This window comes from Macaca nemestrina, chromosome 10 (genome assembly GCF_043159975.1).
Source record: "Macaca nemestrina isolate mMacNem1 chromosome 10, mMacNem.hap1, whole genome shotgun sequence".
NCBI classification, from domain to species: Eukaryota; Metazoa; Chordata; class Mammalia; order Primates; family Cercopithecidae; genus Macaca; species Macaca nemestrina.
Genome location: NC_092134.1, coordinates 93,463,835 through 93,478,202, shown reverse-complemented (window position 1 = coordinate 93,478,202; position 14,368 = coordinate 93,463,835). Strand labels below are relative to the sequence as shown.

General features: G+C 36.4%; 1 protein-coding gene across 1 annotated transcript in view; it reads left to right on the top strand.

Annotated features, from left to right (window-relative positions):
• LOC105470180 (leucine rich repeat kinase 2) overlaps nt 1-14,368 on the top strand; it is a 145,173-nt gene that overhangs the window by 98,480 nt on the left and 32,325 nt on the right. The window contains exons 39-41 of the mRNA XM_071071872.1: nt 1,720-1,820; nt 8,177-8,367; nt 13,472-13,632. Coding sequence (XP_070927973.1) covers nt 1,720-1,820; nt 8,177-8,367; nt 13,472-13,632 — 453 coding nt within the window. The remainder of the gene's footprint in view (nt 1-1,719; nt 1,821-8,176; nt 8,368-13,471; nt 13,633-14,368) is intronic.

The following is a 14,368-nucleotide window of genomic DNA, read 5'->3' as shown; positions in this document are numbered from 1 at the left end:
TCTTTCTCTTTTCCCTCTTCTGTTTACCCGATTCTATTTCTGATTCCAATATATAACAGTTTCCCCTGAAACTCTCTCAATACCAACAATCCTAACTAATGGTTTTTAAAAGTCAAATACTTATTAAGTACTGGAGGGATAGAATGAGAGAATACCAAGACTGATAAGATGCAAATAATACTTTTAACATATTTACAATCTAGTAGAAAGACATGCTCAAATGAGTTAATTATTTTAATATACTCTGTCTCTGAGCATAAAATATAATTATATATGCTCATTATAGATGTATAAAAAATAAACAAATAGGTAGAAGCTTTCCATAGATGTGTAATTTCACCACTTGGAAATTACAAGTTGTTATAGACTGTTTTGCGTGTATTCACTTATATCCATCAAGTGACTACATTTCAAGGCACTACATGAGAACCATAAATATTGTACAAACAGAATTTGCTGAATGTCGTTGGAGAGTAACAGTCCATGGGGCTGATTGTGATCAGTTTCTGAGGCAGGCCTCTATTTCTTGGTATGTATTGGTCCCTGTAGGCTTGATAAACTCCCTGGAGGTGGAGATGATGGAGTAGCAGAGCTCATCAAGGGTATGGAGGCTTGAAGGTACAAAGCATGCTCAGGAAATTTTGGCTATTCCGGTTTGTCTAGAGTACTTGTTCTCAACCTTACCTGCTCGTTACTAATTCTACTAAATATAGAATTAAAAGAAGAAAAAATCTGATAACTATTTTCTCCTGGGACTAATTAGATCAAAATCTTTGAACCCAGACATTAGTGTTTTAAAAAGCTCCTTAGATGTATTGTTCAGCCAGGATTGGGGCAGGGAAAGCTACTGAACTCATCAAGCCTTGAGAATGAGAAGAACAAGAAGAGAACTTTAAAAGGATTTAGGGGCCACAATATGACTATGGAGCTGAATTTAGATTTGGTTTCGTAGGCAACATGGAATAATTTGTGTGTGAGCAGGAGAATGACACAATCAAAGTGGAATGATAGGAAAAGTAATTTTACGAGAGAGAGAGAATGAGTTGGAAGTAAGGAACTCAGGAGGCCTCTTGGGACTCAGCAGAAGGCTCTGAGGCCACCAAATGGGTGTGGTGGTAGTGGAAATGGAGAGGAAGAGAATGTGAATGAGGCTGCAGAGTGAACTGCCAGTGTTAGCCGTGGGGTTAGACCGGAGCAAGACTTAAAATGGTTCGTCAGTTTTAACTCCAGAAAGACCTCAAAAAGAGCTTTTGTCTTGTTATCATCAGCTATATGGAAGGTAGAATAAAAACTTGTTAGGAGAAAAGATAATAAATGTGGCTTTTGATAGGCTGTGATTGAGTTGGAAGGGCATACCAGTGAAATATCCAACACAAAGTTAGAAGTGTAGAAGAGCACTTAGGAGATGGCTATAAGTGAAAATGTGAAAATTATCTACGTTAGAGGGATAGATGAAGTCACAGAAGTGGATGACATAATTGAGCAGGTTATATGTAGAGGAAAGATGGGAAGGTTGAGGACAAAATCTTTAGATGTATCTTTCTTGGAGTAGAAGGAAGAGGAAATGTTAAAGGAGATTTGATTCAATGAAACAAGTAGATCAGATTTCTATTCAAATATACAACAGATATAATTAAAACAGATATAATTTATTTAGTTTTTTTTTTTTTTTTTGCTTGGACAGATTAATTTAAGTGCTTTGTATTTTATTTTCAACAGGCGATGGCAGTTTTGGATCAGTTTATCGAGCAGCCTATGAAGGAGAAGAAGTGGCTGTGAAGATTTTTAATAAACACACATCACTTAGGCTGTTAAGACAAGTAAGAATTTCAGTAATATAATTATATTAAATTACACATTATTAATCTGCTGGAATTCTTATTTTGCATACAGTTGTGAAAATGCAAAATAATGACCACATTTCTACTTGAGTTTAATTATGCAATTCTAGTTTGTCTTTTCTTTGTAGAATAGAAAGTTTTGTGTTATTTCTCCTGTTGAGAAACAAAGCACTATATTCTGAGAATCCTTATAATTGTGATGCATAGTATGTTGTAAAAACTTTTGTAAGACTCACTTACCCTCCTCTTTTTACTTTAGAACCTTACTGTTCAAAATGTGTTCCATGGATAAGTAGCCAGGCATTATCCAGGAGATTGTTAGAAATGTAGAAACTTGGGATTTTTCAGCGCCATGTTTTTGTCCCCGGTGCTCCACAGTAGTCAGACTCCTAGCTGCCTCCACTTGCTTCCAGACCTTGAAGCCTAGCAAGCTCCTGACTTCACCTTCTATTTTCTTCAGAGTGTTTATCTTTTACATTTCTGGTCTAGGGAGAGTATGATTTTTATTTTTATTGAACATGACTTCCGTGTGTTCAGAGTGAAAGAAGAAGTTTAATGCATGACCTCACATTGCTAATTTGATTGAAGGTGAGAAATCTTAAACCAAAACTCTCACTGATAAGCTTGCACCTTTCTTTTCTGGATTTATCCACTTCAATAAGAACCGCTATTGATTACTTGCTACAAAGATGGAAAAGTCAGCACGCTTATCCTATTTCCTACTTCCTGTCCCTGCCCACTTCCTAAAATTTAAAATTGGTTAAATTAGTTTTCCTCATATATAACAATTATAACTTGGAATGATTTACAAAACTTTTGATTTTTTAGTACACCAATTCTAGACAGCATGGACTGACTCCTTGCTATGTGAGATGAGGAAAATTACTGCCATTCTTTCTCCTCTTCCCATCACCTTCTCACGTTCCCTAATTTGTTCTATTATTTTTATGTAGTGAAAGTTTATAACGTCTATATTCTGTTCTGTGCTCATAATTAAATTGTTCACATTTTGTCTATAGTTTGGTTCTGAGGACAAAACCAATAAATGCCATTTATATATATTTTTATTTGTACAGAACCAAAATATTTCTACTTTTAGACAAAGAAATGCAACCTTCTGTCACTAACTTCTTTTCCTAATAGAATAGTAACAGTCCAAATAACAAAGTCAAACGGATCCTCTATTGTTATGTATTTATCATCAGTCTATAAAAATAAGGGCATATTTTAATTCAGGCCACATTTTTACCCTGATTTTAAAAAAATTGTTTTTAGAGACGCAGTCTCACTAGGTTGACCAGGCTGGTCTGGAACTCCTGGCCTCAAGTGATCCTCCCACCTTAACCTTCTGAGTACCAGTGGTGATTTATTTTATGTAGCTTTTTGAGGTTTTCTGATTATATGTATATATATTTTAAAAAACATACTTCAGGAAAAGATATTTTCATCATGCCTTCAAGTGTTTCTAAGTTCTTAATCATACAGTTTGTATAACAGAATCTACTTTCTTCTTGAAGACATTCATCATTCAGCACATGACTTACTGCTCTAAACAGGAGAGATGGATTTCTAGGCTGCTTGTGCACTGATTAATCTATGAGTTAGTTTCCTTGCCCTCTTTGATTATTCTCAATGTTTCTTGGATTCCATGCCTTCTCTTGGTTGAATTGTCCTTAGTTTTTGTTGAAGAATATCTTTGAATAATTTTTTTTAAGAAAAGGTGTTTGTAAGGTAAATGTTTTCAGTCCTTACATGTTAAAAATATCTTAATTTTGCCTCCCATGTGGTGGATATGTTATCACACTTTATATTTTAGGAATCTAGGTTTGAAATAATTTTTCTTCAAAATTTGAAGAAAATTCCGCTGATTTTTAGTGCCCACTGTTGCTAATGAGAAGTCTGCAGTCAGTCATGTTTGCTCCTATCTAAGCTACCTTTAATTTCATTTTAAAAACTGAAAATTTGATCTTTTGAATTTCATTTGTTTTCATTGTTCTGAACCTTCACAAGTATATGTTTGTGTGTAGGTTGTTTTTCATTCCATCTAATTCATTTTTTTGTGAAAAATTATCTTCTGTGTATTCTCTTCTATTATTTATTATTTCCTCCCTAACCTTTATTAATCATTTTTATTGACAGCTACTATGTACCAGGTTAGGTGATAGGATACATAATATACATATAGTACTAAGCTAAACCCAGTCAAGCCTCTCCTTCTCTGGAGCCTATATCTAGTTACTTATGATTCATTATTGCTTGCCATTGCTCCAAGAGTATATATTAGATGACAAGCCTTCTGGGTCTATCTCATCCATGTTTGAGTTCCCTCTTCAAGTTTTATCTATAATTTGTGTTACTTACTTGACTATCTCTTGCAGGTTTCTAGTTTGTTTTTCAGAATTGCCTCATCTATTATTTAGTTTTCTGCTGAATTTTGTTTTGATAATCATATTTTTCACTTCCAGCAATTCTTTCCATCGCCTCTCCTTGTTCTTTTGTAGCCATATTTTTGGATGAAATACCCTCAAGTGTTTCTGTTCGCATCAATTGGAATTTAATTTTTTGTATTACTTGCATTATTGCTGTTTTCTCTGAGGTCATTTGCTCTATGGGTTCACCTTGATTTTTCTCTTTTATATTGTTGGTTTTCCAAATTGAGTAGTTTTGGATGACTTCATATCTATGAAGTGAGTACTATATTGATTATCAAAGATAACTAGAATGGGCATTCTTCACATTTATGTAGGTTTGCTTGTTCAAGTTACCACTTTCTGAACAAGAAGGTAGACCATAGACTTTTAAGGGCTGTGTACTGCTTAGGGATACTCTGTTTTTAGGTTACATGGGCAGGGATCACCAGGACTGCTGAGACCATACCTAGCAAAGGAAGGCAGGCTAACGATAGTTGATGAGCTAAAAAAAAAAAAAAAAAAAAAAAAAAAAAGTAAACAAAAAAATCTCATAATGTTTTAAGAAAGTTTATGAATTTGTGTTGGGCCACATTCAAAGGCATCCTGGGCCACATGTGGCCTGCGGGCCACGAGTTGGACAAGCTTGTTCTAGATACTTCAGACTCTGTTCTACATCTCTTCATAGATCAATAACTTGCTGCAATGAGCTTATCAGAGAAATTATCTTCTTTTCATCCATAAAAAAAGTCATGGGAGGTACTCACTATAGGATTGGTTTATTCCAGTGACTCTGGCCAATTTTCTTTAAAATTCCTTTAACCTTGTTATGTTGGTTTAATTTCTTCAGAATGACTTTTCCCATTTTGGTAAACTGGTTCTAGGCTTCACAATTACTTATCCCAAGTACAGGAGAAAAGAGGGCACCTCTTTTGAGGACTTGCATTTCAAAGGAATCAAATGGCCTACATAATAACCCATTAAATAAATAAATGTCTCTCAGCCCCAGTTGAGTCACCTGTGCTTTTCTCAACAAGCACTATGTTCAGGGCAATGCTCTGTGCTAATTGGCTTTAGGTCTCTGTTACCGAACTGATCACTGTGGCCCTGAGGGCGCTGTTACTTAGAATATTCTCACCTTTTCTGAGAGGCTGATGTTGGGGTCAGTTCCACCTGAACTAAAGTCCATGGGCTGCATGGGTAAAGGTTGAATACCTCAGCAAATATCATGGAAAGGAAGGGGAATATACACTGTTAGTTAACAGTGGTTACTCCTGTACTCTCTCTTGTTTGGATACTACTGGGTATTTATTTCTTTTTCTGAGTCTTTATTGACATTAGGAATGAGAGATAGAAATAGGGTGAGAGAGGAAGTAAAATCAATGCTAATTTTTCCATCTTATACCAGAACTCAACTGTATTTCTGGAATCTATGTATCCTTACTTTTCCTTTGATTTATTACAAAAAAATTCTTAGTGGCTACACTAAAAATTTTGTAACCTTTAAAAAATACATAGTTACACTACTTCAGTTACTCTGAGTAATAGAAAATTTCATGTGTGTACAAAATATCCTGGGGGCATTTTAATTATTAGTAACTACAGTCACAGTGTAGTTCTAGAACCAAATTAAACATTTTGCATATAGAAGCTTATCTGTGAAACAAATCTGGCACAATCTCTTTTAATGTGTAGGTAATTTGTTATATAAATTGATTTTTTAGCTTTGTTTGTTACTTGTCAGCATGCATTTCAAATTTTACACAATGTGTTTGGGGAACTCTGATGGAAGTCAGTGCATTAAAAATGTCTACAGGGCCAATTAGTGTATAGGCAGGGAGGCAAACTAAGGGAATGGTGGAAGAAATTGGAAAAAAAAAAAATAACCGATGTGCATAATGTACTCCTTCTCGTAAAAAAAAAGAAAAAAAGACAACAACATAAAGAAATAAAAATGACATTTGATGGTCATTCTGCCAGTAGTCATGGGGCAGATCTATGTTACACTGTACTATTATGCTCTTTTTTCTTTGCAATCAGTGAGTTGCTTTTCCAGGATAGAAAATTTGGATTAGGCCTCTGTCTGTGCCTGTGAAAATAAGTAGAGCTAACTTAACTCGTTCTCATCAGTTTTAACCAACTGAGCTAATCAGACATGGGCATTAAAAAAAGATTTTATCTACTAAGCAAATATGATCACAGTCTGAAACTTTGTTCTTGGAAAATCCCCTCTCAGGGTGTTCAGCCTTTCTTCTTCAGTTTGCAGAATTCTCCACGTTTCAGTTTCCTGATAAATCAGTGGGTGCTGCTACTCCGCATCTTTGAAGCTGGTTGTTAAGAAGCAGCACTTCTACAGCGATCACAGTTTAAAGCATGAATCAATTTAACATCACATAAGCTATAAATTTCAACGGAGTTACAGTTTCAGAGTAAAGTGCAATATACAGTATAAAGTGAATCTGGAATTCAAGCCCAACAATGTCATAAAAGAGGCTGTGAAGTCTCACATGATGTGGGCCACAGAGAGGATTGTTGCCATTCAGATCTTAGCTCAAATACTACCACATCCTTGGAGTGGCCCGCCAGGGGCCACCCTTACTAAGCCAATCCCTCTGTTCAAGCCAAAATGATATCTCAGACTTTTTTTGAATTGCAGAGAGATTGTTGCAGCCAGGGATTGCATTAGTAAGGGTGGCCCATGGTGGGCCACTCTGAAGATGTAGTAATATTTGAGCTAAGATCTGAATGCCAAGAAGACTTCAGCCATGTGAAGGGTGGAGGGATTTCTGGGGAGAGGGGTCAGCACAGGCGAAGACCCTCTGACGGGAAGAAGCTGAGCACAGCTTGGGATTGAATGAATGCCAGTGTGGCTGAAGGGTGGTGAATGAAGGGGAGGGGAAAAGGAGAAGGTCTGGGAGGCCTGGGCATGATCAGATCAGGCGGTGAGGCCATGGAAGTAGATGGGATTTTCATCTAAGAAAAATAAGAAGTCTTCAGAGAGTTTTCAGGAGGGGATGATATATATTTCTTTGAAGTTGAGCGTTATCCTCGGTAAATTTTGTAGTCATTAAACCAGAGATTATAGACAGATTTTCCCTCATATGCCAGTTGCAGCTGATTAGTAGTGGCTATAGAGAATACTGGGCTGAGAAGGATTCTGTGGCTAACCAGAATTCAGTAGACGAGTTTGACATGGCCCATTAGTATGACTGTACTGTGTGCACTGTTTCTGCATTAAATGTCTGACAAAAGCAGAGCCAAAGGAAAAATAGAACTTAACAATTTAATTCTGACAATACAGTTGACCCTTGAAATACGTAAAGGTTGGGGTGCTGACCCCTTGTGCAGTCAAAAATTTGCATATAACTTTTGACCTCCCCAAAATCTGAACCACTGATAGCCCGCTGTTGACTGGAAGCTTTGCTGATAACACAAACACTTGATTAACACATGTTTTGGATGTTATCTGTATTATATACTCCATTCTTACCATAAAGCAAGCTAGAGAAAAGAATATTTTATTTAAAAAATCATAAGGAAGAGAAATATATTTACTCTTCATTAAGTAGAAGTGTATTATTATAAAGGTCTTCATCCTCATCATCTTCACATTGAGTGGGCTGAGGAGGGGGGGATAGAGGAAAAGTGGGTCTTGGTGTCTCAAGAGTGGCAGAGGTGGAAGAAAATTTATGCATATGTGGACTCAGGCACTTCAAACCTATGTTGTCCAAGGGTCAACTGTAGTTTCAAAACCAGCTTTTTATTTCTGAAAATATGTTAAAAAAACTCAGAGAAGAAATGGAAAGTTTGCTATGATCCAGTCATCCAGAGAAATCCATGGTCACCCTGCTGATGCACTTTAAAGAAGGAGATACGTGGGTAAGACCTGATGGTGAATTACTCTTATAGGATTTTGGACTTTTGCAGGAGCTGGTGGTGCTTTGCCACCTCCACCACCCCAGTTTGATATCTTTGCTGGCAGCTGGTATTCGTCCCCGGATGTTGGTGATGGAGTTAGCCTCCAAGGGTTCCTTGGATCGCCTGCTTCAGCAGGACAAAGCCAGCCTCACTAGAACCCTACAGCACAGGATTGCACTCCATGTGGCTGATGGTTTGAGGTAAGTAGGTCTTGTTGTTTAATATTCAGTGCATGACAAGTGTGACCCCAGACTTACTCTCAGGTTCCGAGAACACTTCCCAGTAACACCGTGCCCCAGTAACAATTTACAAACAATTTGGATGAAAACTACCATTTCCCTGATCAAATTTGGTTAATTTCAGAAAATAAGAGTATGAAAACCATGTAGAACCTCATAGCAAGTAGTAATAGACTTTGAACCCACAAGTTCAGCTGTGGAACCCATAATTTTAACCCTGTACTGATCTGCCTTCTGTACAAATGTATAAGTTAGGCTTCACAGTATCAAATTGAGTGTCAATTATATGATTCCAGTGAGGAAAGATGAGTCCATACTTCTCAAGGGGACTAGAGTGATTCACGTTGGATTCTTCGGTATGACCATCTCACATGTCTCAGAGGTACACCTATCCACGCAGCCAGAGCAAGCTTTGGAGGGGGAGCACACTGGAGTGGAAAGCCTGTTGTCTTTGAAGGCAAAACACCTGGGATTAATCACTGTTCCACACACTTAGTAACTGTGATTTTATATCTCTGATTCCCATTTTTTAAATAGTGTGTGAACCATGACTTATATTTAATGCATAAAATTGTGATGACCTCTGTAATAATGGAAGACATTCCAGATGAAACTCTTGATGTCCGCTCTGCCATTGCTCCCCAACCCCGGTCACCTCTTTACACCTGAGAGTCACCTTTCATTCTTTTCTTTCTCTCTCATCTCATAGCTAATCCTTTAGCAAATCTTTCAGCTTTGCCAGCAAAATATATCTTAATGCTTCTAACAATTTCTCTCACTAATGTCTGAGCCAGTATCATCTCTCATTGCCTTTCGGTCCCCTGCTTCTATCTCTGTCTCATGATACATCCCGTTCTTCACACAGCTACTGGGGTGATTTTTCTAACATGAAAGTTGGATCAGGCCTTGTTCCTGTTATCAACCCTCCCCTGCCTTATTTCTTGGGCAGGGTGCTCAGCCACTCCTATCCCTGAGGTTCCTTGCAGATACCAGAGGCTTTATATTGGCTATTGATTTCACTCAGGAGTGTCTGACTCCCAGATATGTTCTCTACTTATTATAAAGGATTATTTGAATCCTTTCATTCAGGACTCTCAGCACAGAGGATGTCCCCGACGACCCTTTGTCTCTCCAGCCTCTATAGGAGTATTCCTGCCTAGGATTTTTTATGTTTTCATTTTTTAAAAATTTATTTATTGTCTGTCTTGCCATCAGAATCTAAGTGCCATTAAAGGAGGGACTTTTCATCCTATTCACCATTGTATCTCTAGCTCCTAAAATAGTAAGCCTTCAGAATTATTGTGTTGACAGTAGGGGAAGAGGGAGAAAGGAGGAAAGAAGGAAAACAGTGCCTGGTGCATAGTAGCAAAGCAGTGTATGTAACTTTCCTTCTCTTCTGAAATGCTATGAATATGCCTTTTAGGTAGTATCCGGAAATGTCCCTTCCTGAAAGGGTCCAGAAACTACTGAAAACTGTCCAGATTATGAAATGGAACAGGGTGCAGGGATTTGCATTTGAGTTGATATTTCTGCTTTTGAACACCAGGGGGAACCTTGGGTTAAATTAATGTAGGTAAAGTGCAGCTTAGTCTCCTGTATTTCAATGCCCTCTTTCCTTCATTTAACTAACTCTAGGTTCAGTTTTTCCCTAATTCTTCCACAAATCTGCAAAGTGTTTATTTATAAAGTGAGGAATTGCTTTTTTTTTTTTTTTTGCTTAACACTGTTCGAAACACCTTGTCTCTAAAATGACTTATTCTAGTTCTGTGAAACCTTACTTTAAACAACAAATCCAGCAGTTTCTGATGAAGTAAATGAAATGTCAGCATATTTAAAATAATTTGCCTAATTTGTTCTTAGCTTAATGCCAGAAAAGATTTCTGGATTTTGTATCACAAAAGGCTAGTAGATTTCAGTATCTATCAATCTTCTACCAGCACTAAGTAATTTTTAAAACTCAGCATTAAGGTTTATTTTCCCAAGTATGTTTTAGCACAGAAAATAAAATCATGCTCCTTTGGAGTCCCTTGAACGCTGGAGCTGTTTAGAGTGACATACAAGAACTTTCTTCACTTTACATGCTCTCCCTCCATCTTGCTTTTACCTGTTAGCTTACCTCTCCAATCCAATCCACTTCCTTTGAACGCTTTATTATAATTCTATAAAACTTATGAAAATATAATCACCTGCATTTTCTATATGTTTCTGTGTTTCAGTATCTTCAAAATGGAATGTACTGCCTTGGTACATCACCCACTATAAATCTATTATTTCTGCTATATCCCACACTTGCCAGGCCAGGATACTTGTTGCCCCATCCAGGCCAAGCGCCATTCCCAAAAAGCAACTATGCATTTGTCCACCAGGTCCTTGACTCTATTTTACATTATCTTTTTAGTCAATTCATTTACTTTTATGCTGCTTACTGCTGCCTTGGTTCAGCATGTCCAGGGAATTATCAGAATTTCTTTTCTAAAATAAAAATCAATTTATGCTTGCAATTCCGTGGCAGTTCTCAATTATCTGCAAAGTGCATCCAAACTCTTGGCATAGCATCAAAGCTCTTTCTGTATGCCTCTTGCTTCCCTTTACAGCCCCTGCCACCCTACTGCCCACACTGCATTCTAGCCATGATGACAGTCTTGAATTTTCAGTTATGCTCATGTCTCTCCGTCATTGTATTTGTTATTCCTCTCTTTCCACCAAGTTGTCTGCCTAGAAAACTCATTTTTCTTAAGAATTTCCTCACATATCATCTCTACTGTGAAGCTCAAATGTGTCATGAAGTGTTAGCTTCTCCAACTTGTGTTTCTTGCACATGCTCTGTGCAAGACATTGTCTTAGGTGCAAAGAGAGAAAGCTAGATATTATATTGTTCTTGAGGTTGAAAGCTTACAGTCTAGTGGGAGACTCAACTTTGCTGTCTTTACCTCAATGTTTTTCTTCCTCTGTGCTTCCCTAGCATGTGGTAGTTACATATTTCTGGAACCTTGTTTGAACACCTGTTTGAGGACTGTTTGAGCACAATCCTTCTGGATTGTGACACCCTCAAGAGAGCAGATATAAAAAGATGGCTTTGTATACTAAATGACTGGCCCTCATAGATACCTAGTACATATTTGTCAAATGAATGAATGCATTCTATTTTTGGAATAATTCTATTCAGAATGAGATAAAGTTTACTTTAAGCTATGAAGAAAGAAGTTTCTTAGCAACTCTTAAAATAATCACAAAGAATGACTGTTTAACTTAATATAAACCAGTTTGTTTTAATAAAATATTTGACAATAGTCATGGTTACACAATGCATAAATTATGACTAAATTATTGTCAGGAAGGAAAGATCTTTACTTATTATTTCAAAAGCTATTTTGCTAGTCTATTAAAAGCTATTAAAACTGCACTTCTTAAGATTAAATTCTATAATTGAACATTTTAACTAACCAAGATATTATCTCTTTCCCACTGACATTATTTCAAATTAAGCTTAACTATTCCTTTTTAGCCTTTGGAAAGTATTCTGAGTCTGTGTTCTATAAATATACTTAGAGAGGCATGTCTTATAAAGGATTTGGATACTGTTCAGTGATGTATGACTTGGCTTTAGTTTTTCTATTCTTAATCTCTCAGCTTTTCTCTTCAGCATGGCAAGAGTACCTAATGGCCTTTCAGTAAGCCCTTAGTAAATTTTTCTTTCAAGCCCATTACTTACTGTGAAGGTCAACTTCATTAGCGTGTTTATCTTATTTTTTTCAGCCCAAAATAGGTATATTGAAATGAATGGGCCTAATGTCAAATGTCCCAACTACATCCTGGAAGAGAGAGAATCTTCTGCTGTATTAGTTGATGCAATTAAATAATATGTACTCTCCAGGCCATCATACAATTCAAAGTTCAGGGTATCATTGCCGTTCTCTTCTAATCCTTCCAGAAGTGATTGGTACTAGGTAATGGAGTAACTATTAATTGATATAATGTGAGCCAAAACTAACAGTCACGAATAAGCAAAGAATTTAAATTTAACTCCATTAAGTCTTGTGAAAAATTATTTTCAACCTAGGTTGTCACATAGCTGTGACATCACATGAAATGCTGTAGTCAATTTGACATCATGGGGCAGAGAAGACAGAGTTGGAAATCAGAATTTTATAGACATATAATGTGATAATAGCATTAGTAGCTGAGACACGGTAAGCTCACTGACCATGTTTCCAGAATGGATAAGACCTGGTTGAGACGAAAACTTTATGTTGTTTTTTTTTATATTAACTAGCTTTTACTCTTTGCCTGAAATGTTCAACTCTAGTTGCTCATGATTGCGTGGGTTAGTCTCCAAAAGGATGGAATTTAATGTTACCCATCATCTTTTCCAAGACAATGTTTTATTCATTCTAACTCAGCCCAAAATACTCTTTTTTAACCTTAATATCTAACATGATTAGGTTTATGGTAAATTATATACTCAAACAGAAGAAGAGACTAATAGCAAGCAAAAGTCTTATATTTTCATTTGTTTTCATCCAAAAAGTAGAAAATATTTTCCAAACATTGGGAAACATTTTAGTCAGAAAAATAAATATCAATGGTAAATAGGATAGAGAAAAATTTTAAATCTGAGTTAAACCTCTATATGGTTTTAAGAAAATCAAAACTATTAAATAAATGGCAAGTACAACAAAATCCCATCAATTCTTATTTAACTTATTTGAAATAGCTAAAATATTCACATGATCATTGAGGGTATTCAGAATTGCCTTTAAGTAATTGTTCATATATACTAAAGAAAAGTCTCCAAAAATTCGGTCTTTGCCTGAGATAGATTTGTCTTAAAATTGAAATCATTCGCTTATCAGATTTGACCGTTTTTTAAAGCGTAACTTTACTTTGTAATATTAGACTTGTATGTTTTGATTTTCTTCTATAATACCACTTAACTTTAAGGGTCAAAGTGAGCACAGAATTTTTGATGCTTGGCATAATGAACATGTATATTTAAGGAAATTAGGAGAGAAATTATTATAATGTAATCACATTTGAATAAGATTTCCTGTGCATTTTCTGGCAGATACCTCCATTCAGCCATGATTATATACCGAGACTTGAAGCCCCACAATGTGCTGCTTTTCACACTGTATCCCAATGCTGCCATCATTGCAAAGATTGCTGACTACGGCATTGCTCAGTACTGCTGTAGAATGGGGATAAAAACGTCAGAGGGCACACCAGGTAGGTGATCAGGTTTGTCTCATAATTCTGTCTTCAGGATGGATAACCACTGACCTCAGATGTGAGTTCAGAAGAATCAAAAGGAAACCAGAGTCTATCACATTGGGAACAGAGGTTTACTGTGTGAAAAATTGCAAGCATTACATTGTGATTTTTATCATTGTATTTTGTAGGAAAAAAGACAATTGATGTAATTTTTCAGGGCAAAAACTGAATAAAAAAGAAGAGAACATTTGATATCAAGTTATATTTTTATAAGTTAGATTTTTAGATTCTTTAGATACTCTAGAGGTTGTAAAAAGTAACAGCAAAAACTTCAGTCTAGGTACTGTTGACACTTGTGAGGCAAATCAAATTCAGGTCCACAGATTCTTTTTCATAACTCTGAAATCCACAAATTCTTTTTCATAACTCTGAAAACCCCAAGTTTTTTTTTTTTTAATAACTAATTTGGTGTCAAAACCTAAGCAAACTGACTTGATGCTTATTACAGTCTTTATTTCTCATGCCCAGTGTGAATATGCGTACATTTTGCTGCAGAAATATATACATGTTTGAGTACAGGGGGCCGGCCCTGACCCTTCAAAGGGTTTCTGTGCACATCACTAACTACCCCATGGAATATTCCCTCCCTTTCTCAGTTCCCACTCCACTTCTTCAACTCAAATTCATCAGAATTTCAAGCTCAGATTCCTAAAAAGCAGTTATGGGGCCAGTGATCTGTACAGACGTGTTG